This window comes from Muscardinus avellanarius (assembly GCF_963383645.1).
Source record: "Muscardinus avellanarius genome assembly, chromosome: 4".
In the NCBI taxonomy this organism is placed as follows: domain Eukaryota; kingdom Metazoa; phylum Chordata; class Mammalia; order Rodentia; family Gliridae; genus Muscardinus; species Muscardinus avellanarius.
In genome coordinates this window covers 3,246,636-3,274,406 of record NC_137789.1, presented here as the reverse complement: position 1 = coordinate 3,274,406, position 27,771 = coordinate 3,246,636, and the positions used below count along the sequence as shown (strand labels likewise).

The window sequence follows — 27,771 nt, the reverse complement described above, 5'->3', positions numbered from 1 at the left end:
GCTCAAGCCTGCAATCCTCTTGCCCCAGCCTTCCAAGTACCGGGAGTGCAAGCATGCGCCACCCATCCTAGCTCAAACTATTTTTGAAAAAGCAATTTCTCCTGGCACCTTCCTTTAAAATGGTGATGGCTCTTCATTGACCAGCGCTCTTGTGAATTAGAATTATAAGCTCTACATGCAAGAAACAATTATATGGCAGCTTAGGACAGCAGCCAGGAGCGGTCAGACTCTGGCAGGCACCAATGCGAGGAGGGGCACCACGGTGGCTCCCCCACTCTCTAAGGGCCACGAGCTGGAAGGCAGACACAGTATCCTAGAAGCAGAGGGCGGAGCTTAGAGGCACCACAGCTGGTAGAAAATGAAGGGGAGGTCCCAGAAAGAAGAAAGCCAGGGAGGGGAGCCACAGTGGCAGACTGGAGATGCTGCCTAGGTCTCCCGCTGACTCTGGAACCAGGCACGGGGAGGGAGGCTCCAAGCAGCCCAGCTAGGGCTAGAAGCACTGAAGCTGTGCTCCACAGCAGGCAGGACTTGCCATCCTAAACCAGCCAGGCCATTACTTAAACACAAGGAACTCCGAGGACAGGAGCAACTAAGTCCAGAGTTGTTGCAACTCACTGGTCACAATGCCCAGGATATAGCCTCTAGTCACGGACATATAAACCAGCGTGGAAAGGAAACCTGCTCTAGAGACTCGAAGGAGGCGGACGCCAAAGAGGACTCAAAGCGGGAGCCAGCAGGCAAGGGGTTCAAAGAAGTCACTTTGCTCAAGAACATAAAAGAAGTGAGAGGAAGATCACAGGTTCAAGGCTAGCCTCTGCATCTTAGAGAGAGCTTGTTTCAACACAAAAACAAAAGAGGGGTGTGGGTGCAGCTCAGAGGTGGATGCCCCTACATTCAATCCCCAGTACCACAAAAAAAAGAAAGAAGAAGAAAAAAAAGCCAGGCGTGGTGGGCACGCTTGTCATCCCCACGCTTGGGAGGCAGAGACAGGAGGATCACGCAGGTTCGAAGCCAGCCTTGCTGGCTTGAGAGAGCCTGTTTCCAAATAAAAAAATATAAAATAGGTCTGGGAGTGTAGCCCAGAGGTAGAAGGGTTCCATCCCCAGTAACACACACACACACACACACACCTTAATATATATGCAACTGGAGTCTCTGAAGGAAAGTGAAAAAAATGAAATTAAAAAAAGTCTGAAGAAATGGCAGATGTTTCAAAAGGTAAAAGGTTCACAGAGTCCTAAAAGTTCAGAAAACCCCAAGCATGATGACTAGAGAAAAATCACACCCAGCACATCTTGCTTAAACTGTCGAAAACCAAAGGTAGAAAGCAACGGAATCTGCCAGAGAGAAAGGACTGCCACACCCACAGAGGCCGGAGGCAGCTGAAGGGCCTCTTTTATTTAGCCTGGGAACTGGGCCCAGGGGCGTTCCCCCTCAGCCACACCCCCAGCCCCTTGTATTTTTATTCTGAAATAAAACAGGGTCTCACTAAGTCGGCAAGGCTGGCCTTGAACCTGTCTCGGTCTCCCAAGTACTGGGATTACAGCAGATGCCACCACTTGTGGCCTCCCAAGTACTGGGATTACAGCAGATGCCACCACTTGTGGCCGGATGATCTCAAGGTGCCGAAGGGAGCCAGGTGTGGTGGTGCACACCTGTAATCCAGCAGCGGAGAGGCAGAGACAGGAAGCTCACCGCCTGAGGACGGCCTCGAACTCAGTAGCTCAGAGGCAGAACACGCCCCTGGGGGGTCAACCCCCAGTACCACAAGAGAAAAAAAGAGCGCTGAAGGAAAAAATAAACCAACCCCTAAGAAGTCTATATTCAGCAAAGTAAGTTAAATTCATTTTGGATAAAATAAAACTAATGGCATGCACCACCAACAGACCTGGCACCACAAGAAACACCACAGAAGTTCTTCAGGCTGATGACGAGTGGGGTGCCGCGTGGGACACATGGAGAAGGCTTTCCTACTGCCTCTAAAACGTACTGAAGACAAAGCCGGGACGTTACGCTGTGGGGTTAGCGTCACACGTGGATGCGACGACACACGGCAACACAGCACTGCGTGGGAACGCAGGGTCTCCACTTCCAGGAAGCACGAGGACCGCTCCCAGGAAACAGGAAAAAGTTGACAACGTACACTGTAATTGCCAGGGGACACTAAAAATGGAATGGAAGGCCGGGCATGGTGGTGCACTTGTAATCCCCACGCTTGGGAGGCTGAGACAGGAGGATCGCACAGGTTCGAAGTCAGCCTCAGCTACTTAGTGAGGCTCTCAGCAACTTACTGAGACCCTGTTTCCAAATAAAGTATGAAATAGGTCTGGGAAGATAGCCCAGGGGTAGAAAAACCCCTGGGTTCCACCCCAGTACCACAAAAAAAAAAAAAAAAAAAAAAAAGGAATGGAACAGTGCTGCTGAAATACCAATTTGAGAGAAAGCGGGCGGGAGATCAGCTGCTGGCCGCACAGGCAAGTCCTCCTGGCCTGGCACTCACACAGCCCATGGCGGCCTTGGCTTCTCCCACCTGGGCCTCGCGCACATGCGGCCTGGTGGCAGATGTGGAGCCGGCATTCTTCTGCAGCCCCGTCTCTCATCCATTGTGGTTCGCTGCCCCTCTGTGAGCAGAAGCAGAGGCACCACCTAAGGTCAGGGAACTCTCTCTGCAGGAGAGGTGGCCAGGGTGTAGGCACAGCCAGGGAAGAAAGGAATAAACTGGGGAGAAAACAGCTGGGACGGTGTTTCTGGTGGGAACAAGTTGCATGTTACACTTAACCCCCAGTCAATTTAGATCTACGGTTACTCTGTTACTGGGCAGGCTGAGGATGCTGTGAACAGTTGAAGAAGTGTGCGGGAAAGCCAGGAGATGAGCCGCTCTTCAGAGAAGCCCTAGACCTGGAGGACAGAGGAACAGGAAACACCGCGTCTGAGCTATGTCGGTGTCCAGGTACCACCTCTGAAATGAATTTTGGAAGCAAATATGAAAATATTTAGAAAAAAGACAGAACACGGGAGGATGAGCCAAGAGGCTGCAGGTTCAATGCCAGGGCTCTCCAAATCAGTGAAATATTTTATTTCAAAATAAAATAGGGTTGGGATGTAGCTCAAAGGTAGAAGCCCTCTGAGTTCAATCCCTACCACCCCCCAATAATAATATTATTAATAAAAGTAAAAAGAAAACACAGACAGGGGCACAGGTAACATCATGTCATTAATCAAACCCAGAGCGCATATCTACCTCGCGCTCTCGCTGTAAGACAAGGACCAGGAAGGACGCAGCACCATGAGGGACGCTGCTTGCAGAGCGGTGCTTTGAACCCGGCCCTGGAAGACCTCTCTGAAGGGCAGAGACGGCACGCTTGCTCTCCTAGCATCTGGACAGACAGGACGTCTGTGCTTCAAAGCTTCTCGGCACTGCAGGGCGCCCGCACCTCGCGGTACCCTGGGCAGTAGCTGTCGGGGATATCTCCACTTAGGGAAAGCGGCGGGGAGGCCTGCGGTGCTCCCCAGGACAGCCAGCGGCAGAGACTCTGGAACTCAGGTCTGCCTCCGCGGCGCACGCTCTTGCAGTTCTGTTGCCACTTATCTTAAATTTAGACTCAAACAACCAGGCGGTCCCGAGACCACTTGACTGTGACTGATGACCTGGACATTCAGAAAAAGCTTCATTACTACCAGCTACTTACTGTTGTGTTCCTGGAGGGGTGGGTGTGTGTGTGTGTGTGTGTGTGTCTGTGCACGCGCTGAGGACTGAGTCCAGGAGTGCTCTCTCACTGAGCTACACTTGAAGCCCGTTTTGTCTTGAGACAATGTTTTGCGCAGTTGCCCAGGCTGGCCGAGAACTTGTGATCCTCTTGCCTCAGCCTCCCAAGCAGCTGGTGTTCAGTTGTGCGCCACCCAGCTTGAGGAATTTCCTTAAGTGCCTCAAACTGGAAAGGGTGTGAATGTCTACGAATGGCAGAATGGAGAGATCAGCTATAGTGCACTCACCAAGACACAACACAGCGTTGACAATGACGTACAACCTGATCAACACAGACGACCTCACGAGCTAAATGCCAAGCAACCGCAACACACACCGCACACGGGCCGACACCGTCCACACGGAGCTGCAAAGCCGGCGGGGCCGGACGTGGCCAGGGCAGTGGCCAGCCTGCGAGGACAGGCAGAACCGGGAGGGCTCTGTGGTGGACTTCGGCTTTGGATACAGGTTACAGGGTCTATCTAATCTGTGAAAATTCACCGGGCTGTTCCTCAGTACTCCACCCAGTGCTGGTGTTCATTACACCACAATAGAGTTAAGAAACACACAGGACAGTTCTGGCCCAGCACTTTCAATGGATGACTTCGTTTACTGCCCTCCTTCATCTGAAAAGGACTTATAAATTTAAAATGAACTTACAACATCTCCCTCGACTGAGATAAACTGATGTTCTTTTTTTGAGTGGGTCAAATGCCTTAGCCAAGAAGAACACTGCCAAGCAATGCTGTCAGAGCAGAAGCTCCCAAGACTGTTTATTAGCGTCTCCTTGGCAAGCACCCAACAGAATTCACAAAACAGCCCCCAACGGCTTCCCAGTTAAACAAATACTCAGACGCTGGGTGTGTGGCTGATGCACTCTTGTGCTTGAGAGGCTCAGACAGGAGGATCGAAAGTTCAAGGCCAGCCTTAGCAACTTAGCGAGCCCCCGTTTCCAAGTAAAAAATAAATAGGTTTGGGGGTGTAGGCTGGAGATCGAAGTGGCTACCCCCCCCACCTTTTAGTGCGCTCTTAAAATATGTCAGTCATAACCAAGATGCTAGAGTGCGAGGCATTTCATGGCTTATCACTTACAATATCCCTGCCAGCGAGGGACTTTTCACTTGACACCGGGCCACCTGCAGGCTGCCTGTTCTCCTCTGCGACTCCCTCCTGCACACAGGGAACCAGGAGGGGAACGGGCGCCCTGGATCTGTGCGTTTCCTGGGACTCTGCCTAGCCAGCTGGGTTCTGAAAGGGTTAGGCCACCATGGTGAGGGTCCAGCGCAATGGCTTGTGCCCGCAGAGCGCGCCCTGGGCGGGATGGGCGTGGCAAACGGCTGCCTGCCCTGCTGTGGCTAAGTGCTACCCGACACGGACTACTCCTGTGGAAGCCCTGGATGGCATAAAAACCTTCTCAGAACCGGTAAGAGAACCTGCCTCATCACTGTGACACCTCGTTCATGGAACTGCCCAGGTGATCATACTGTGAAGGTCAGCCCTACCAGCTGACTGGCAGCCATGTTATTAAGATTCCAAAGGCAAAGGGCACTCCTTCCAGGCAAGCCCAGGATGGCGGATGAAGCAAAGCTCCGTCACCTGTGCTGGAGCACGCGAAGAGGGTGCACCCCCGGGGTGGGGTGGGGGAGCAGGCCCGTGGTGAGTAGGACGATCCCTGCCCTCAAGAAGCCCAGGGCGGCGGATGAAGGAAAGCTCCGTCACCTGTGCTGGAGCACGCGGAGAGGCGCACCCTCGGGGAGGCGCGGCCAGGGCGCCTGGCTGGAGGCGCGGGCCCGCGGCGAGCAGGACGATCCCTGCCCTCAAGGAGCCTCAGTCTAGTAGGGAGGAGACATACTAGACTGTGAGCTCCTCGAGGGCAGGAAAAGTGCTTGGCTCATCTGTGACCAGCACCAGGTGCGCGGCAGGCGCGGCAATCACAGGAGCACAGGGTTGCGGCGGGGGTGCGGGCCGCTCAGCGCCAGGCAGAGAAGAGCCAGCGCAGGAGAGGGCCAGGGGACAGCCAGGAACTGCGGGGGCCGGCGTCGGGCTGGGGCCTGGAGGAGGCCTCAGGACCAGGACAGGCAGGCGTGTAGGGCAGAGGAGCCTCCGTTCCTTGGTGACGGTCAGGAAGGCCACGCTAGTTCTGCCAGACAGCTGGGCAGGAGCGGGGAGAGAAGGGCTGGCTCAGAGGACAGGGAGGGGCTGCTTTGGGCTGACAGTTTAAAATTCAGGCGGGGACTTGTGGGAAAAGGGCAGGACCAAAGCCACAGGCAAAGGTGCCCGACAGACCAGCCGGAAGCGCGAGGCTGGCCTGGCCGCCACCCATGGCAGGGTGAGGCCAAAGCCAGTGAGTGGGAGATGCCAGCCAGCTAGGTGGGCTCGATGGCAGGACGCAGGGGAATTTCACGGAGAGATTCCGAGTTCTAGTAAAGATCAAAGAGGACAGAAATGTCTGAGTAAAACGTGAAATAAAAAACACTGAAACCAGCTGTGTTGGCAGGAGTAATGTAACTAAGAAATGAGAGAATTAACTTAAGATACTGGGCATTTTCAGCTTGAAGAAAACCGTGGAGACAAGAACACTGCTGTGTAGAACACTGCTGTGTAGAACACCTGCGGTCTCTGGGTGAGGGCGGGCCCACTTGGCTGGTCTCACCGGCCCGGCACTGTTGAGCCGCGGAGCCCACCAGGCACAGAGCACTGCACAAGGCCTGCTGAAAGAAGTCCTCACCCTGCTTCCACGGCCTGGCCCTCCTGCAGACGCTCTCCTTTGAGGAGGCCCCAGCAGGCTGAGCCACTGCAGGTGAGCAAGCTCCCGGGCTTGGGACGGCCAAGAAGTGTAGGCTGGAGGAGTTCGCAGGGGCTTTGAACTCTGATGACTGGAGTTGTTTTTTTCTTTTTTTAAAGACTAAACTACAACAAGTAACAAAGAAACAAACAAAAACTTTATAAAATCAGGGAAGTTCCCTAGATGTGAAAACAGGTGGTCCAGTAGACACAGAGCTGTTTATGTATCGTTAAAATACTCTTTTGGCAAGTATTAGGTCTCCACCTAGATTCAGCGGAGTTGAACATGGTGGTTGGTGCTAAGCTTGGCACTGGGCTGCAGACGTGAGCGAGCTCCGAGCCCATTCATTCCTGCACTGAGTTGAGATGGGGCACAGGCAAGAAGGCCAGGGCCTCCCTGGGCCAGCCTCTCAAGGACTCTGTGCCACCTCCAGGGGGCTGGGTGCTGCTGGAGGCCTGGCAAAGGGTGCGTACCGAACGCGACATCTGAGCAGGCAGCGGGCTTCCAGCACATGGCCAAGGGAGGCATCGCTATGGGGACAGGGAGGCGAGGGGGCTTCCTGGAGGTGGTGTGTGAAGAGCAGCCGGCCGTGCCAGGAGTGACAGCCATGGCGGCCGCGGGAGCATGGGCACCGGGAGGGGAAGGCGAGATGCGACTGGAGACGGATCAGGGCACGGACTGTGGGCCGAGTTGGCCACGCCAAGCCAGAAGCTAAGGGAGCGGCGAGGGAGCCGGAGTGTGCCAGGAACTTGAGGTGTCACTCGCTAGCGGCTCCAGTGAGGCACAGAAAAAGGCAAGTCAAAGGTGGAGCGACCGTGTCTGCAGAGGAAACCGCGCAGCCCCGCGTGCCCTCGAGGAGCCCGGGAGCTAGGACTGCAGAGGAGGAGCGGCGAGCTCTGCCCCCGCCCAGGCCCTCTCCGCCCCTCCTACCTGAGCTGCGCTTTAAGTTCAGTAAACCTGGGCCGCCTGCTGGGGTCATAGGCCCAGCATTTCGTCATAAGGCTGTAGAGGGTGGGAGGGCAGTTGGGAGGCATGGGTAACCTCTCCCCGTTCTCAATGCGACCGATCACGTCATTGTTCTTCACTCCTTGAAAGGGCTTCACACCATGCATCAGAATCTCCCACATACATACACCTGCGGGGTGGGAACGAAAACAGCGGAGTGAGCGGCAGTGCGACCCGCCTCGGCAGCGCCCGGGCGAGGCGAGGCTGGCTAAGAAAGCCGTGGAGTCACACTTGCTGTAGGGCTTGTCTCTGAAAACCCTGTGTTAGAAGGTGGCCCACAGGCCATGCTACTTCAGGGATTGAAGGACCAGCTCAAAAGGGGGTGGCTCAATCCCCACCACGGCCCCCATGGCAAGCAGCGCTGACACCTCGGCCCAAGGCCCCGGCCTGTCCACCCGGCGACAGCCCCGCCTTCCCGCTCGAGCCAGGACCTCTGGGCAGCAGCCATCCCTCCCAAACCACTTGCATACGCAGGCAGGGCTGCCAAGTCAGAGTTCACCTGTGCGCTGCCTTCGGGAGCCCAATGCGTTCCTGCTGAAACCACCTTCCGGGGAACCAGCAAGGCTGCTCCTCAGGGAGCACGGGCGTGGGTGCCTGCTGCAGCCTTCTCCAGCCGCCGCACTCTGGCCCTGCGGCAGGCAGCATGCCTCCGCGGGGCGTGCGGTGAGCCTGCCTTTTCTTGCACAGCCCCGGCCCTCTTAGGTACATCTACAATGTCTTTCTCCCGATGCTCGCCTGAGGGGTTCTGTCAGTTTACATCACTCTCTATCACAACAGGCGTCCTGCATAAACCATGCCCAGGCGGCGAGCAGAGACTGCGCAATGAAGCCTACCATGTAGATGTGACAGGCAAAGCAATTGCCCCACGATCCAGAAATTTCCAAGAGTCTGACAAAAATAATGCTTCAGCGTGGCTTTTCTCACCAGAAATGAAGACACTCTTGGGAGCAGCCAGGACACTAGCTGTCCCTTGGTATGTCCTTGGCACCACCTTTGAAATTTATACGCATTATCTTTAATCTTCACAATAACCTTATATTTCTTTAAATAATCTACTGTGTGTGTGTGTGTGTGTGTGTGTGTGTGTGTGTGTGTGTTAGTGGGGATGAAACCCAGGGGCAGTCTACACCATCAGCCCAGTTTTATTTAACTTTTTTGTGGCACTGGGGGTAGAACCCAGGAGCTTTTCTACCTCCAGGCTATGCTCCCAGACCTATTTTATACTTTGTTTGGAAACAGTGTCGCATTCAGTTGCTGAGAGCCTCACTAAGTAGCTGAGGCTGGTTTGGAATCTGCAGGATCCTCCTGTCTTAGCCTCCCGAGCGCAGGGATTGTGAGTGTGCGCCACCACGCCTGGCTAGTTTTATTTTTTATTTTGAAACAGGGTCTCAGTAAGTTGCTGAGGCTGGCCTCAAGGCTGCAATCCTCCTGACTCAGCCCCTCAAGTACTAGATTTCAGGAAAGAACCACCGTGCCCAGCTTAAATACTGTATTTACCAAATCAAATCTAAGGTGCCGCTGCTGGAACGGGAAAGGGAAGTGCTACCCATTTAGTATGATACAATCCTTTCTTCTTGCCTAGAACTTTAATTTTATTCTGACCAAAGGGGTCCTTCACGAGCACGTGGCTTTGGGGAGAAGAGTATGAACCAGAGGGACTCATCCACTCGGCGCAGGCAAGGGCACTGACAGAGGCCCCCACACCCCAAGGCCAGCTGCAACCGGCTGCTGACGTTCAGAGCCGCGCCAGCTCCAGAAATATTAAAATGTGAAAAACAGACACTTGAGAATCTTCACAATACAATGTCCTTGGGAGGGCAGCTCACTCGGTTGGCCACATGGCCAGCACTGTGGTGTAAACCTTTCTTTGCACATTGACTGGACTACCTCAAAGTCCCTCCCTTTTCCTAATCACCAACTGGGTCACTAAACGCTTACTGGAAACCAGCAACAAGCAGACAGAAGAAAAGGAAAGGACACTTAATTGACACACACGAAGTTATTCTTATTTATAGAAGAAAAGTCACATAGGCAACAAGGCCGCTTCCTGAGGCGTCCTTAGCCTCACAGATACAATCTGCAGAGGCTGCTCAGGAGATCAACAGGCAGGAGTGTGACGGAGGACGGGGCGCAGGAGAGGCCCGGCCAGGCGCCTGCTCACAGGCGCGGTGGGGAGGAACGCGGGGAGGACCGCAGGGAGGACGAGGACAGACGGCAGCACTGTCATCCACTGAGAAGAGCAGGTCCTCGTACAACCTGGCCAAAGCCGCTCAAGTGCGCAGTATAGACCAACTAGAGCCACGCGTCTACACCGTGGGGAGGCGCTGCCGTAATCCACAGAGCAGGAGGACAAGGACGGCGTGGGCAGCGGGAGGACAGACCAGACAGTGGAGGAGAAGCCACGAGGACGACGGTCGGCTCCCGGCCCGAGACAAGCAGAGCCCGGAGAAGGGGGACAGACGAAGGACAGGTGCAGTCCTGGGGCGGCCAGAGGACATGGCAGGTGCCCGCCTGCACAGCAAGATAGAGGTGCAGAGGAGAGAGACGGGGACACACAGTCTCTCCGGGAGCAGAGCTGACAGAGAGGCGCGTGGGGCGGCGTGTGGCAGGCGGAGCCGGGCGTGGCCTGTGCCGCCCCTCAGATGTGCCCCTGCACGCCTCCTGGAGAACACGGCCCCCTACACATTCCAAAGAGGGTATGCCAGACTTATGTTATAAAGCACAGAAATACCATTGCAAAAAGCAGAGAACTTTAAAAAATACTCACCAAACATCCACACGTCACTAGCTGAGGTAAAGCGTCGAAAATTGATTGACTCTGGAGCCATCCACTTAATAGGCAATTTTCCTTTGGAAGCTAGAAGATTAATTTCAGAAAATAAATTTTCTCTGTTACCTGCTTGAGAACCTAACAGCTAGGCTAGCTAGCTGAGAGTTTCAGTAGTGAAATCAAAAGCTTCAGGGAGCTGCCTCTGGACCTTTCCCGTGTCTGGGAAAACAGCCTCCGTTTCCTTGACACTGCGGTGTGTGGGGTGACGAGTGGGTGGAGCGGGTAGGGACAGGGCACGCTGGTGTCCTCCCCTCTCCAGGGGCAGGGAGCACAGAGGCAGAGGGGTGAGCTGACCAGAAGAGGCCTTCCTCTGCAGGGAGGGAGCCTGGCTCAGTTCCGCCCTGCCAAGACTAACGCGCATGCAGTCTTCAAGGGTGCCAGATGTACAAAGCCGTACAAACGCGGAGCCAGTGCTCCTGGGGAAAGGTCTTTATGTGAAATCCCACATAGACTGCAAGCAGTTCTGGGGGTTGAACCCAGGGCGTTCTATCTCTGAGCTACACCACCGGACCCATTTTACTTTCAAGTTGGGCCTTGCTAGGTTGCTTAGTGACTTACTAAGTTGCAGAGGTTGTCCTCCAACCTACGACCCTCCTGTCTCAGCCTCCCAAGTACTGGGATTACAGGTGTGTGTCATCACACCAGCTTAGACTAAAACGACTTTCTGGTAAGTTTTATTTCTTCTTCTCTTTTTGAGAACAGGCTCAGCTGGTAAGTGGTTTGCTGGAGGCCCACTCCACTCAGAGGCAGGAGTGGGACTCAAGCCCACCCGGCTGATCCCCAAGACAGAGCTGCAGGCTCTGCCTGAGCAGCCCAGACCAGTTCTCTGGCTGAGACAGGAGAGGACCTTGATTACAAAGGTATATACTGGGGTACCCAAAATTAAATGAAAAAACAAAAAAAAGTACTGTAAATATTGACTTTGACTTTAGGGGTTAGAAACAAACAATAGCAAATAGGTGAGGGCACACATATGGAATCCACTCACAACCACGACGGCCACGTCTCCACCAACACAGGAAGGGGACAGTGACGGAGGGCAGCTGAAGCCAGCCTCTTGCCGCCCAGGGAACCCGGTACGCCCACTGGCACACACCCTCCACACCAGGTCCCAAGGAGCTCTCCTGCTGTGGGCCAGCGGCAGGGGACACTGCGATCATGGCTGGCCAGAGAACCTGTGAGAACAGGTGCGTGGGAGCAGCGGCGCCTGAGCCTGCGGGTGGAGCTGCGGAGCACCCCCCACCCCCGGAACAACATCGGAGCGCTTAAGAAGATTTTTAACGAATCCCTTACTTTAGGGAATATCTTCCTAAAGCTGAAGAAATGTACCTTGTTGACTATTCTGAGGGATATTTGTGTAAATCTGTCAAGTGTCCATTTCAAGCACTATTTAAATGTTATGAATCCCTGGTAATCGTACTACTTAAAGGGAGCTCTTTACTGGAATTCTAGGATTTAGGCAAGCTAAAATTTGAGTTCAATATGTAATATATTTCAATAGTGGAAAACTGTGTGTTGGTTTTACTGAAGACTGAACCAAGTCTACCACTGAGCTATACTCCCAGTCCTTTTTATTTTGAAACAGGGTCCCGCTAGATCACCAAGCACTGGCCACAAAACCATGATCCTCCTGTTTCAGCCTCCCTGGTACTGAGATTACCACTGTGCGCCACTTTGTCTGGCTTGACTTGGTCTTTTTTAAGTTGAATGATTATAAAGCCAAAACAAAAAACCAACTGACCTTTTCTCGCATGTCCAATGATTGTGGTTTAAATAGGCAAAGGCTGGTGGCCATGGTTTTGTGTGAACCTCCATTTCTCCAGGGTCAACACCCAGGGGCCCCGCTGTGGTGCCGAGTGAAAGGTGTAGCTTTGGTATGTAAGACGGCTGAGGGAGTGGGGGCACGCTGGTAATCCCAGCATGCGCAAGGCTGAGACGGGGGACCACACGGGTTCGCAGCCAGCCCTGGCTACCGAGTGAGGCTCTCAGCAACTTAGTGAGACCCTGTTTCCAAATAAAGTATAAAATACATCTGGAAGCCAGGCGTGGTGGTGCACGCTTGTAATCCCTGTGCTTGGGAGGCTGAGACAGGAGGATCGCGCAGGTTCGAAGCCAGCCTTGCTGGCTTAAGAGACCCTGTTTCCAAATAAAAAATATAAAATAGGTCTGGGAGTGTAGCCCAAAGGGAGAAGGGCTTCCAGGAACCTCAGTATCACCAAAACAAAAAAAACAAAAACAAAAACAAAAATACATCTGGGAGTATAGCCCGGAGGTAGAAAAGTCCCTGGGTTCCATCTGTGTGTGTGCGTGTGCACACACACACACACACACACACACACAGAACAAAAATTAGGGCTGCGGGTGTAGCTCAGAGGTAGAATGCCCCTTGGTAGTTTCATTCCCAGTACCATAAATAAACAAATAAATAGTAATCTGTAAGACTGCCAACCCTCTCCCAGAGTGGCCTCCTGTCCACCCCGACAGCAGCTGGGAGGTGGGCTGTGTCTCTGCAAGTCTCGCTGGGAGTTTGGTTCACCGTGCTGCTGGGTGAGCACTGGCCCTGACCCGGCTCTTCCTATCTCCGCAGAGAGATGCTGCACAGCTCCGGGCGCCGCCTGCCGCCCATACAGCCTCTTCAGGACTGGCGTCTGACCCCGCTCAGGTCTCAGTGTGTTTTGTTCATGTCCCCGAGGAAAGTGCATCCTGCGGTCTAGTGCTGCCCGAGTGGGTGGCAAACAGTTTCTTCATACTCTGAACCTTGTCTTTTTTTTTTTATTATTATTGGTGGTACTGGGGTTCCTGGAAATCCTTCTACCTCCGGGCTACACTCCCAGACCCATTTTATAGTTTATTTGGAAACAGGGTCTCACTAAGTTGCTGAGAGCCTCACTAAGTAGCTGAGGCTGGCTTTGAACCTGCGCGATCCTCCTGTCTCAGCCTCCCAAGCGCGGGGATTACTAGCGTGCGCCACTACGCCCGGCCTTGAACCTTCTCATTTTATCCTTTTATTGCAGAACCAAAAATAATCTCAATGTGGTGCAATCTATTAATCCTTTTCTTCCGTGAGTAGGCCGGGACCGCCTGGGTCGCCCTGGGGAGGGCAGGGTTGGGGTGCCCAAGGCTGCAGCGCGGCCTGCTGACAGGCGAGCCGTGGCGGCCAGGGCTCGCCTCGGGACAGCACAGGCAGCTTCGTGCCACTCGCTCCTTACCTTTGTAGTAGGTGCTGTCTTCCATGTATCGGGATAGTCCAAAGTCTCCTAGTTTTACACAGTCACTTGAGGACACCAGAACATTTCGAGCAGCAATGTCCCTGGTCAGGTGGGAGTTGGGACAGTTAGTCACACAGCAATAAAAACAAACCCACAAACTCATTTATATCATGTCATGATATACGAAAAGATAACATCTGTGTGTATGTGGTACAAAGGATTCTAGTCAGGGGTCTTTTACCTCCGAGCTAAACCCCCAGCCCTATTTCTATTTTTTTTTGGAAACAGGGTCTCACTAATTTGCTGAGAGCCTCAGTATGTTGCTGAGGCTTGCTGAAAAGCTACAATCCTCCTGTCTCAGCCTCCCAAGTACTGGAATTACAAGCGTGCACCCCTCTGCCAGGCCTAAAAGGTACTTTGAAAGAGCTCATTTGCAATGCAAATAGAGTTGTTATAAGTTAAAAATACATAATTTTACTTCATATATATTCCTTTTGGTAGATATTTGCTCATGAATATGTTGATAATTATTCTAAATGATAGCAAAATATAGTCTCAAATGATGAAAATGCTTATTGCAACTGCATTAATTGATAGGCATATACAACTGGTGCCTGTAACTTCACCATTACCAAGGAGATCTCATTAAATAAGTTATCTTCTGAACACAAGACTTGGGATTTTGCTGACACTTTTTTTAAACTACTCCGGATGAAACCAAGGAGCATTCTACCTCTGAGCTACACCGCCATGCCTATTTTTTTAGTCTTGATTTGAAACAGGGTCTCGCTGAGTTGCAAAGAGCATTACTAAGTAGCAGCTGAGGCTGTCCGCGAGCCAGGTCCTCCTGTCTCAGCCTCCCAAATGCTGGGATCACAAGTGTGCACCACCACGCCTGGCTGATAGTTTGTTTTAATGCTGGATAGCAAAACAGTAACTAACACAATACTCGTCTTATGGACTGACACTTGCATTGAAACTACAGATTCCCAGACTACGAATTGGACTCCAGAGAATACCACTGACGCCACTGTTACTAGTGGGAAGTCCCGGGACAGCTGACCTGTCGGGGACCATTTCCCATGCCCACTGCGCTGGTGCCAAGCACAGGCTCTGGTCATACTTATGGAAGGAAAGGAGCCGTGCCCAGTGGTGCTCTGGCCACCGGTGACAGGCCAGGCGCTCCCTTCACTCAAATTCGAACACCGCGAGAGGGTCGACGGGCTCGGTGAGCACTTCTTTCTTCCGTGTCTCATCTACTTCCCTGCTCAAAGAGCAACTCGGCAGCTTCAACACGGGGTCTTACCTGTGCACAAATCTCTTGCTCTCCAGATACGCGAGTGCCGTGCTAAGCTGATAGGCATAGAGGATCAGAGAAGCCAAGTCCAAGCTGTACTTTCTTAACTGCAAAAATGACCTTAGCTTTTGGAACCAAGAACAAGACAAAAAAGATAAATACTTAGAGATGGAGAATTGAAATCAATAGCCCAAAAGCTACACGCAATAAAGTGAATGTTTCTAAATGCATTTTAAATAATATCAGATAGCTTCATTTCCTCCAATAAAAAAGTTTAACAAGCCAGGCCTGGTGGTGCACGCTTGTAATCCCAGTACTTGGGAGGCTGAGACAGGAAGATTGCAGGTTTGTGGCCAGCCTCAGCTACTTAGAGGGGCCCTCCATATCTCAGTAAGACCCTGTTTCAAAATAAAGGATAAAAAACAGGGCTGGGAATGTAGCTCAGAGGTAGAATGCCCCTGGGTTCCATCCCTAGTATCGCAAAAAACAAAAACAAAAAACTTTATCAGCAGCCGAGACAGGAGGATCACACGTTTGAGGCTAGCCTCAGCAACTTATCAAGACCCTCAGCAACTATGCAGCACCCTATTTCCAAAAAAATATAATAACAATAACAGGATGTAGCTCAGAGATAGAATGCTGTTGGGTTCAACTCCAGTACAAAATAATAAAAAATAAAAAACAGCATGCTTCCAGGTAAAAATAAAAGCACCGAGTAAAGTACTGCTAAATTATAATAGCTGTATAAACAGCCCGCTCCTCTCTCCCTCGAAGCTCAGCGTGTCTCAGGCGTGATGGCACACCGAGGAGGGAGGAGAGGCATTGAAGAGCTACCTCCTTCCCTCCCGTGTCTGGAATGCAAAAATGGCCACATGCTGAGCATTTACCCACACGGGCTCACTAGTCTTGACCATCAGTGACACATCAACTCAGCTAAACGCCAACATGAGAAAGAACAGCACGTGAGTTTGTTAACACCTTGTTTCTAAGAAATGAAAGACAAATAGTTAGCAAGAAAGAGCTTCTTAAGCCAGAAGAATGAGCAAGCTCTTCCAAAGCAAAAGCTGGGAACAAAAAACATATCCACGAGCACTCCATTTGAACTGGCACTGCAGAGCCCAGGAAGGAGGGAGGGGCGGCTCCGTGACGGCCAGCGGGAGCTGCTGCCCCTGGGCCACCTGACTGGGCAGGCCAGGGGCAGGGCACACGAGTGGGCGCTTCTAGAAAGTCCCCAGGTGATGGTGATGACGGAGTTTCTGTATTCTGGAGAATGTCAGAACTGCTGACACTCTTGTTACTCATGTTTTTCAAGAAACTATGAGTAAGGGCAGTTGATCTGGAAGAGTGCAGAGTGAGTTCTCCAAAGGGAAGGAAACTGCTTAGGTTTACTGAAGTCCGGCACGAATGCCCCCAAGCCCCGTTAACCTTGCTGCTTCCATCCTCCCTCAGTGGCACCAGAGAGAAAGCAGCACTGGGCCCCGTGGTGCTGGCGGGCCCAGGAAGCCGTGTGGATGGGGGACGTTGCTGCGGTGCCGTGCGAGGGGCTGGCTGGGGATTTAAGGCCAGAGAGGTTACTCTTCTGAGATGGAGTCTCCTGTGGTGCCCACGCGGGCCTGGAACTCCCGGGCTCCAGTGATCTGCCCACTCAGCCTTCCCAGTGGTGGGACAAGAGGTGTGTACCACTGCACCTGGCTCAGTGATGAAGATCTGGTACTCGTATTGCCTGACCAGAACCACACATAATCCTACTAAGAACCCCCTAAAAAATCCAAGACAACCCATGCACTTTCCCTCCTGAAGCAAAGGCCCTCACGTCCCAGGGGCTGACTCCACCGTCACGGTGCAGCCCAGGCAGGCCTGGAGATCACAGTACCTCTCCAAGTGTGCACAGCTCCATGATGATCCAGACAGGGTTCTCCGTGATGACTCCAATCAGCTTTACAATATGAGGATGGTCGAACTGCCGCATCGTTACTAAGGAAAAAGGTTGTCCACAGTTATTCTCCTGCGAGCTCGTCTTCCTCGAGACTAGTCCAGCTGAGGCCCAAGGTGGACAGTGGGGGCCTCTGAGCTCAGCGTCACAGGCCAGTGCTGCTCCTGGTGGGCACAGAGCAGCGGAAAAGGCACACAATGCTGCTGACCCAGCAAGCTGGCAGCAGGAGAGGACAGGACGTGAGTGACGGGTGCAGAAAACCCACCGGGCTCTTCTAAAGAAGAGAATGACCTTGTGCACACGTCTAGGCTTTTCCCTGGAAGTCTGATAGAGTGGGCATGTGCAATTCACTTAAGTGGGCAACACGCTTTATGGTGAAAACCATTTGTGACTGGTAGGCTGTTGGGAGAAGGGGCGGCGGGACTGCAGCTGGCTGGTGGAGGCTCAGCGAGGGCCCCCGAGGGGAAGAAGGGTCCTCGCAGACAGGGTACTCCATGCAGGCCCTGGAGCTTTGCGCCCGCACCACCACCATGGCCTCATCCTCTTGCAAAGGAGGTGAGTACTGGCAGAGCCAGCTGCAAGGGCACAGTGCCCAGGGGCAGCCACACAGGTGGCCTGAGCCCAGGTGGCCGTGGCTGCACCGCACACACTCAAACATGTCCGCATGTGGCCAGGCACCCACCAGGGGACCCTGTCCAGTGGCTGTGAAGTGCCTGGACTTTACAGATTATTAAAATAAAAAAAAAAGCACCATGATGCCGTGCAAGGACTTTCTAATAACAGTAGTATCTTTCTTTTAATATCACCAACATGTTACAGAGGATATCCGATACTGTCAGGAAAGATTGTGAAAGACTTTACAGTGGGCCGAGAAATATTAATGAGTATTCTGCTCACTCAGTCATTATTCTACAACTTTTAAGTGCCGGGAACTGATAATATATATAATTCTTTTCCTTAAAAATGCAACTCAGTCGTGTGTGGAAAATAAGTGATTCTTGCACTTTTTTGGGGCGGTACTGGGGGATAGAACCCAGGGCATTTTACCTCTGAGCTACACCTGCAGCCTTATTTCTTATTCTTTAGTTTGAAAGAGGGTCTCACCGAGTTGCAGAGGGCCTCAGTAGCCGAGGCTGTCCGCGAACCGCGCCCCTCTGGTCTCAGCCTCCCGAGTGCTGGGATCACAAGTGTGCCCACCACGCCCGGCTCTTGCACTTATGTTAAAATCCACCTCTGAATTCCTTCTACCCATAGATGTAAGGTTTTTAGAATTCTCCTAAACCCACTGTAACATCTTACATTTATGATCTTAGTATCTTCTACTCCACTTTTATTGTTAATCTGACAGGAGAAAAATGTTCACAACCATGTCCGAGTGGCAGTCCCTCAAAGCTGTGCTGTCTTCTTTGGTGTCTGTTCACATGGGGCCACCCAGCTAGCTCGCTGAGGACGTGTTCCCGGCTCCTCCATCAGCGAGCCCAGTGACCCCAGAGCCAGGCAAACCCAGCAGCGGTCTCTGTGTGATGGAGCCGCACACCCTACTGACGCCGAGCCTCGTACAGCTGCCATGGTTTCCTCTGCCGTAATGCAAGTCGGTGGGGACCCCCCCATTTCCCACATATTCCAACAATAGAACCTGATGGGTTTTGTTGTTGTTGTTTTTTTTTTTTTGGTGGTACTGGGGGTGGAACGCAGGGGCTTTCTACGTCCGGGCTACACTCCCAGACCTATTTTATACTTTATTTGGAAACAGGGTCTCATTAAGTTGCTGAGAGCCTCACTAAGTAGCTGAGGCTGGCTTCGAACCTGTGATCCTCCTGTCTCAGCCTCCCAGGTGCGGGGATTACGAGCGTGCCCACCACTCCCGGCGAACCTGATGTCTTAACATATAAGCACTCAGTACAGACTCCAAGCGTCTCATTGAGTTTCCTCCCATAGGGGTCAAGCTGATGCTTTAGTGCTTGGTGTCATTGTGGACAGACATTCTGGCACCAGTGTGTTTACTCTATTTTCCAATTATTGCTAGTTACCATTTACCATCCTTTTTGGTGTTTTGTGGTCCTCACATGTAATTATCAAGACTTTTCTATTTCCTCTGCAGTAATAACTAAATAAAAAACTGCACAGGACTAAGAGCTGAGCAGAGTCCCATGGTGACCGGGAACGCCACCCACACGCAAGTCCCACGGCAGTTTAGCATTTTACTGACCTTCCAGTGGCTGCTGCCTGCTCTTGTAACAACACCGCGGTGGGACCTAGCCTTCTCCTGCGTCTTCACAGCCCAGCGACACAGCTCAACGCTGGGGCAGAGGCCGTAACGCCCGAAACACTGGCTAACAGCTGGCTAGAAGAAGCCTGCGGGGGGCGGCCTGGCCACCCCTCCCGCCTCGCCTGCCTCGGAAAGCCCTGGGGGAGTCCAGGTGCAGCATCTGCCGTTGCCCCTCAAATACAGCTGAGCGAACCCCCACAGAAGAAAAGAAGGCCGACCTGACTACTTCTACATTATAGTGATTTTGCTGGGCATGGCGGTGCATGCTGTCCTTGGGTCCCAGTACTTGGGAGGCCAAGAGAGGAGGATAGCAAGTTCAAGACCAGCCTCAGCAACTTAGTGAGACCCTGTTTCCAAATAAAAAATTAAACAGAGCTGGGTACAGCCCAAAAGTAGAATGCCCTGAGTTCAATCCCTAGTACCACACACACACACAAAACCCCAACCCAAACCAAACTAAAATGGTACCTGTAATGCTGTCCAACAAAGTCATAATAGGATTGCTAAGAATTTTAGAAAAAGACAATTTTTCCACTTTGCATTAAAAAATATAGAATTAAGAGTAAAGTAGACGAGGTGGTGCTTTGTGACATGACTGTGGCAGTCTGCGTTTTGTTGTCTGGACACTGTAGAGACCCTGGGGCCAGACCTCTCGACGCCCGAGTCCAGGCGCAGCAGCAGGCTCACCATGACCTCGTGTGTGGGCCTCCTGGGCGGTCAGTGGGAAGTGTAAGGCAGTCGCAGTGCACACAGAGTGAAGGGCACCGAGCGGTGAACCTACGGCAAGCACCTGCTGCTGCCTTCACCTGCCAGACCTGTGCTGGGCGCCGGGCACAGAGAGGAGCAAAACAGGTGCGTTCTGCCTCGTGGAGTATAAAGCTTCGGAGGGAAGCCGGGCACCGCCCTGTGGACACAGTGCAGCTGAAGCACGGAGGCCTGCGCAGGAGACGGGGCCTAGCGGCTGTGAGTGCAGGAAGACCTACCATGAGTGGTGGTTCACAGGGATCCCAGTACAAGTGACCTTGAGGGGCCCTGAAGGATAGGAAGGGACCAGCCCAGCATCGGGAGCTCGAGAGCAGCTAAGAGAGGGCTCGCTGTGTGCAGGATGGACAGACCCTCGCTCTCCACGAATGGCTGTCAGGGGAGAAGCCCCAGGCACGTCACACACCAAGGCGGCCTCAGCGTGGGGCACACAAACCAAGCGCCAGCTGACGGAGGCGGTCAGTCACCCGAGCTGCCGCCAGGGCGCCCTTCTGGGGCTCTTCGTGGTGCATTCTTGATTGTTTACTTTTCAGAGCTGGGAATCGTGCCCAGGACCTCACGCATGCTAGGCGAGTGCTCTAACACTGAGCTACACCTCAGCCCACGTCTGATTTTGTAGTAAGTCTAGGAGATCGGTCATAATCCTTACTCCTCCAGGGATCTGAGTTCCATCAGGGCAGGCACTGGGCCGTCTCGTCCACCTCTATTCCCACAGCGCCTGGCCATACCCATGCCAAGTCCAGTGCAGACTGAATGGTGCAGGCATGAATTATAAAGGGAAGGGGATCGTCTACCTTTACCCGTAAAAAATCACATTTACTGAGGAAAACCTGCAGATGTGTGTCTGTTCAGATTCAGGTATTAATTTGCACAGCAAAATCATAAGTACACTTGTCTCATAAAAGTGAAAACATATTTTCTTACTTCTCCAGAGATAATTTGGAGTTCAGACAGTGAGTCAAATAAAATCCCACAGAAATTTCTAGAAACTTACAGGCTTCTTGAAGGAATTTCTCTCTCACGCTGTCCGACGTACAGTTTTTACATGTTTTAATTGCGACGGCCAATGCTGGATTCTCCTGTGTTAGGGAAATTACAGAATCACACACATGAACCAGTTCTGTATCAGCAGGCACACTCATGAAAAGCTATTTGTTTTGGAATGATGTAGAGCCTAGACCCGGCAGAAGCGGGACTGTAACATCTAGAGTAAAACAGTAATACACATCTTTCGTATAAGGCCCTCAGAGAGCCATGGCACGCCTGCGACGCGCTGCAGGCAGCCGCTTACCCACTCGTCTCCACACTCAGTCGCCGCTTCTCGGCAGGGGCACAGCGGAGGCGGCAGGCCCCGCTCCTCACCAGCCTGTGTTCATGGCAAGTGAGTTCCAGTCAGGAGAACAGCGTCATGGGGACAGATGGGTCGACAAACTTATTGGAGACAGGTGGTGGCTGCCGCAAGTGGGAGACCGCCCTGAGCAGCCGATGGAGCCGGGGCTGGAGGGGCAGGGACAGACCCTTGGTTGGAGGGGAGCCATGGTTGGCTGTGGGAAGGGGGCATGGAGCTAGCCACATAGCCTGCAGAGCCTGCATGGCCGTGAGGCCGCAGCAGGCTGTGTGAGGGAGGGAGGAGAGGAGACGGGGAGCAGGAGGGGAACAGAAGCCAGACAGGTAGGGCCCTCCAGGCCAGGAGAAAGATGCGGCTTCATTTTGAGCTAAGCAGGGAGCCAGGGCAGTGCCTGGGCAGGGGCACCGCGGCCTGACCTAAGGTTCAGAAGGCATTTTGGCTGTGCTGCGGGAAGGCGAGGCGAGGCACAGAGGCCCCTGCAGGACACACGATGTGGCTGTAGAGGAGGGGAGAGGGGCGAGCCTCCCAGCATGCTCTGCAGGTGGGACGAAGGACTAAGGTGGATCCTGGGGCTGGGGTGGCAGTGAACTTCAGGTTTTCAGCCAGAGCAACTGGCGAGACAGGAGGACACAAGCAGAGGTTGGCTCCGTGGTGATAAGCTTGAGGCACAGGGACGCCAGGTGCCGGGAAAGTCCGGGTCTGAGAAAGCCACACTGGGCCTGCACGAAGCCGAGGGCACGAGGTCCAGGGCACAGGCTCAGAGCGCTGTAAGAATGGAGGAGGCAGGGGACAGAAGGGAAGGCAAAGGAGACGAGGAAGGCGTGACCAGCAAGGGAAGAGGGAATCCAAGGAGAGGCGTCATTCTGAAAGCCCAAAGCTTTGTCTTCTCTTCAAGTTCAGAAGATAAAGCTTGAGAAATACAAGAAATATGATGTGGGAAGGTGCTTGGCACTTTGGGCAAGGCAAGAGGACAGCAGGGACAAGCCTGGAGAGCGACTGTGTGGCTTCCGTCATCCCAGGCTTGCTGCTCTCCTGCCAGAACGCTCTTACTCACAGTGCCAGTTCTGTAAGGCGCCTCCCATTCTGTTACGGAGGCAGCGATGGAGAGGAGGAAGGAAGGGAGGAGGAAAGGCAGCAGATGGGGATCTACCGAAGTGCAGACGCCAAGTCACGTCTGAGAATCTTTCCAAGCCTCGAGAGAAGCGGGGTGAAGTGGCCAGGCGGCCGCCGCGCAGGAGAGACGGAGGCAGTGAGGCTGGCCTGTCTCCTCCTCTCACTCCCTTCGCACCCTGCTTGCTGGGGGTGCCAGGTGGTGCCAAGCCCGGGCATGAAGAGGACCGCGCCACGTGGGTCCTGACGGGCTGCAGCCTCTGTCTGCGGCTCCTCGGCAGGTCCTGAGCAGCCTCTACTTTACCAGGCTGTCTCATGGGCCCGCAGCTGCCACCCTGCTCCTGACATGGAGTCCCAAGTAGGTGAGTCAACAGGGCCCGGAGGCATTCTTGAGAACGGATGCATGGCAGGTGGCGGCGGCAGCCTGGGAACACAAGAGCCAATGTCCCTAGCCAGGATGGAGCTGTCACTTGTCACAAGACTTGGCTCTGAGATGGGGCCGGCGGTTCACTGCTTGCCTGCCGATGGAGCTTGCCCGTGCCAAGCGTTCTCTGAAGTGCTCTTGCTACGCAAGCAATGCGGGTCAGAGGCGGAGGGCCTGGCGTTAGGAGGCGTGGGCAGACAGGATATCCTCCCCTCGTCTCCTCAAGGCCGGACACCAGGACCAGCAGGCCCCCCTCATCTCGTGCAAGGGGCGCACTCGAGTGCCACTTGCCTGCTGGCCCCAAGCCACCCTCCGTCCTGCTGTCCCTGTCAGCCCAGACTCAATGCTGAACCTGCCCCGTCTCTGCACATGGAGGCAGACAGGCCCTTCCAAACACGATTCTGATCACAAGAGAGCTCTAGATACACCACCATGAAGAAGTTTACGTGTCCTCTCGGCTGGGCCACCAGGGGTGTGGATATGTGGTCCAACGTCATTTTAGGTATTTGAGAGTTTAACATTTAAATCGACAGATGTCCTTCTGGTGCGGGTGTGTGGATGAGTCCCACTGGAAGCTCTCCCACGAGGAGGAGGGGACTCGCGCTGATGACGCCCGGCTGGGCGCTGCATATCCTGCCTTCAGCTCCGCACGCGTCCACCCCACTCAGCCTTTGAAGCCTGACTGGACTCGGCACTGGTTTTCTTGAATCTCCAGCTTGCTGAGGGCAGGTGCTGGGCCTGCATAAGCACACGACCCAAGCCAGCACCATCAATCTCCTGTCTCCACACAGGTCCCCTGGGGTCTGCCTCTCAAGAACCCCACTGGCTGAGTCTTAGAATCTTGTCCACCTCGCACAGAGTAGTGCCCTATGGGGCTTGAGGAGACAGCCAAGGCTGCGGGCGACTTCTGGTTTCCCTATGCGCCAGGGCCAGCCATTCAGGAGCAGGCCACACCGCTCATATCCAGCACTTACGGCCAGAGCTCACACCCAACATGGCAGGCTCCTTGGCCCAGTGATGTCGACTTCCCTCCGTGCCCACTCTCCACATGGCAGGGAGACAATTTTTTTTATTTTATTGTGGTACTAGGGGTGGAACCCAGGGGCGTTCTATCTCCAAGCTACACCCCAGGCCTGTTTTTTAGTCTTTTTTATTTATTGAAACAGGGTCTCACTGAGTTGTGAAGGGCCTCTGTACGTAGCTGAGGCTGTCTGCAAACCGTGATCCTCCGGTCTCCACCTCCCAAATGCTAGGATGACAAGGGTGCGCCACCATGCCTGGCAGGCAGGGAGACACTTTTCAAATGCCCATCGGATCCTCTCCTGAAGGCCCACATCCGCATCTCCATGCCCAGCTTCCTCTGCCTCACTCCAACACGTCCCTCTTGCAACAGACAGCAGCCATTTGACAAAATGTGAGCCCTGCTATTTTTCTGGGAGCTGGGATTCATTTAACAAACATTTAACATACACTAGACTGAGAATATTAAAAAAATTATCTAGTATATTTGCAGCTAAAAATGAATGACTTAAAGGACACCAACCCTGCTACTGGCTATGTGCCCAGGCCAATCACTGAACGCTGGGAGTGCTGGCGTGTATCTATGAGGAACCACTGAGTCACGCAGAGACTGTCCAGTTCAGTGCTTGGCAGGAAACCATGCTCCCCTGTATCTCCTATTCGGGCAGAGTAAGGCCTAAATTTAGGTCTTTTCACACATTTAGATCCAGTCCTCTTTCTACTACATTTTACCTCAAAAAGCCTAAGGAAGATTAAGCTAAAAAAAGAGCTAGGAAAAGAATAAACATGAAGCAAAAAACATATATAATTAGATATGAGTACAAAGTAAAGACTTCTAAAGCAGAACCTGAAAAAGATGAACAACTAATTGCTTAGCTATAGGGTGGCAGTTCTTTGTTGTCCTTAATTAAACAAAAACAGAAAACCTTTCCTAAGTTCCAGTTATAAAAGTCAATTCACGTGTGCATGTGTTAAGGATGTAGCAGGTGGCTGGGCAGGAAGACACTGAGGTCGCCTGCAGTTCCCAAAGCAGGGGAGTCAAGACACGAGCATCAGTGACCTGCCGTGCAATTGGATTAGAGCCATCTAGGTACATCTGATGTTACTTTTCTAGATTAAAAAATGTTTTTGAGCCGAGCCTGGTAGTGTACACCTGTAATCTCAGTACTTGAGAGGCTGAGACAGGAGGATCACAGGTTTGAGAGCAGCTTCAGCAACCTAGTTTCAAAAATAAAAAAGGCTGAAGTTGTAGCTCAGAGGTGGAAAATAAAAAAGACTCAAGGTGTAGCTCAGAGGTGGAACAGCCCTGGGTTCAATCCCCAGTACCCGCCCCCTCCAAAAGTTTTAGAGTAATTCTAAAATGGTATTTTAACAACCACCAATTTAATTTTTACAAGATATACAACAAACTGGGCACTGTGGCACATGCCTGTAGTCCCAGTATTCGGGAAAGACTGAGAGAGGAGGATCACAGTACGGGACCAGCCACAGTAACTTAGTGAGATCCTGTTGCAAAATAAAAAAGGCTGAGTTTGTAGCTTGGCGGTGGAATACTCCTGGGTTCAATTCCCAGTACAAGAACAAAAACATGAAAGAAAGACAGGCATTCAATAGCAGGCATTGCTGCGCTAAGGAGACACTGGCCGCCTGGCATTGAAAATGGTACCGCTGCCTGGTAATGAGTCTGGCAGTCCGTTACAGTCGCATAGAGTGACCACATGACTAAGAAATCTCACTGCTGACTATACACCAAAGAGAACTGAAAACGTCTGCCTTAGTGACTGACTTGGTGTGTCTGCGAATGTGCATCGTGTGCATGGGTCATCTGGTCTGAGTCGTCACCGAAGGAATTCTCTGCTGATGGCACAGGCCGAACGGTTAATGAAAAGGACAGACCCGGCTGTACAGAAGCTCAATTTGCCATATTTTTGATTTCCGAATATACTAAGTAAATAGACATGTACAATAAGCTTCAAAAGCGACAAGTGTAAACAAATACCGGAAGAGCTAAGTGCTCACGAAGGCTAACGAGAGGCGATTCCGCAGCCAGAGGTGCTGCAGACTGCGGGAGGCAGGGCACTCACCGGACTCATGTACACGCCCTGGTGCACATCTCCAAACTGGCCTTCTCCAATGCAGCGCCCAAGTTCTATTCTTTCTCTTTGAATCTCATAGTCCCTGGCTGTAAAACACGACCCACAGCGATAAATACTTGAGTATAATCCTACAAATGCAGAAATTGCGCTTAATACATCAGTACATCTCATTCCATTATCATCCACGAGCAAAACTTCCTCTGTGGCACATCAATACACCAAGACGATCTGGACAGTGGAATTCTCTTAAACAATGCCTGAGAAGGGATTTCTGTATCGGTTCTGATACTGGATGGATGAGTCTATAACGGTATTTCTTTTCTCTCTGTTCCTAGGAGTTTTTAATGGCTATTTGTTTTGCATTATTTCATATTTTTTCTAAATATTTGCTCCAAGTATTAAATTATATGCCTAATTATTAGCTTTTAATTTAGGCATTAATACAAAAAGGCTATAAAACACTTAATTAAAGCAATTATTTTACAAATGATTCGTCTATGTAAATACAGAAGCAATATAAAATTGTATCACGAGTAAATTTATGTTGTGCAAGTTGAAGAGCGTTCCACTTCCTTCCAGTCCTATCACTAGACTATCACGGAGCTAAAGGAGTTTAAAGAGGTGCTTTCTAACCACTAATTCCACAATCAGATCGCATGGAATCAAGGCTGAGCGTATCCGCTCGACTTTTAAAATCATGTACCTCAAAGCCGTGAGTCACACGATACCAAGTACTTAGCAGGCTGCGGAGGCCCAGGAAACAGAAGTGCCCATCAGAAATACAGTAGAGATGAAGTTCTAATTCAGTTAACCACTTGGCACTTAAATTTCGCTCACATTAAGAAACGCAGCCCCGTAACTCACGTACGGGTCCAGCAGTGTAATGAAACCATGTGACAAACTGAGAGCCCATCACCCCCACTGCGAGCAGACTGCCAAGCCACGTGGACCACCAACCCAAATTTGGACAGTTATTCTCCTCTTTAAAATCACTTTAGCTAATAGTTTCATTGATTTAACAAAATGAGTAAACCCATGACAAATGGTGTAACAGTAAAGTTAACTGGGACCGAAACACCGCGTCGGCCCGCACGCGGGCCGTTATTGCAAAGGAGCCCTGTTACCTTCGTCTAGTCCACAGCTCTCTGTATTGCAAGTGAGGGAGAAAAAAGTGAAACAGCTTAGCTTAGCACAACTAATAGCAAATAAGCTAGCAACAAAAGCTCGGGAGTACATTTCAATATCGACTATCATTTTAAACATAAATATTTGTAAAAAAAAAATAAGAAAACACCAGTAAAATCTAATTGTCCTTAAGTTTACTCCGTGTGTTTTAAGTCGTGCTTTACAATCCCTATCTCAAAATTCCTGTTTCACAGCTCATGTTCTGAGGGCTTGGATAGATGTAGCCACGCTGGACACTTGACTATTCAATTATAAACACAAACTCAATTATAAATAATTAACAAACTAATCTGAAACCTAAACATTTTTCTAAGTTGCTTCTGGCAGCCAAAATGTGCAAACTAAGTTGCAGGGCTCTGGCTGGTAAATCTGGTAAATGACTTTTTTGTTTGTTTGTTCTACCTCTGTGCTACATCTATTCTTTATTTGGAAACCGGGCCTCGCTAAGTAGATGAGGCTGGGTGTGAACCTGAGATCCTCCTGTCTCAGACTCCCAAGTCCTGGGATTGTAAATGACAACACCAGGGCCTGCCTAGGAAAATGCTTGCCTCAGTGGACTGCTGGTTTCTCTTTAATTTTGGTAATGTCTTCTTAATGTATATATAAAATCCAAACAATAATGCCTTTTAAAATATTTGTATAACACAGAACAAAAAAATTTAACTCTACTGAAATTAGGACATTAGGTTGGCGGGGGGGGGGGGATGGGATTAAACCCAGGAGTATTCTACCTATGAACTACCTACCCCTTTT

General features: G+C 51.9%; 1 protein-coding gene across 27 annotated transcripts in view; it reads right to left on the bottom strand.

Moving 5' to 3' along the window:
• Window positions 1–27,771, bottom strand: part of PTK2 (protein tyrosine kinase 2) — a gene marked incomplete at both ends in the record, with an annotated part of 164,837 nt that overhangs the window by 33,714 nt on the left and 103,352 nt on the right. For all 27 annotated transcript variants that reach the window (XM_080694191.1, XM_080694202.1, XM_080694211.1 and 24 more), the window contains 7 exons: window positions 7,461–7,665; window positions 10,303–10,392; window positions 13,575–13,675; window positions 14,881–14,996; window positions 16,745–16,845; window positions 20,830–20,914; window positions 25,822–25,919. In XM_080694191.1, coding sequence (XP_080550317.1) covers window positions 7,461–7,665; window positions 10,303–10,392; window positions 13,575–13,675; window positions 14,881–14,996; window positions 16,745–16,845; window positions 20,830–20,914; window positions 25,822–25,919 — 796 coding nt within the window. The remainder of the gene's footprint in view (window positions 1–7,460; window positions 7,666–10,302; window positions 10,393–13,574; window positions 13,676–14,880; window positions 14,997–16,744; window positions 16,846–20,829; window positions 20,915–25,821; window positions 25,920–27,771) is intronic.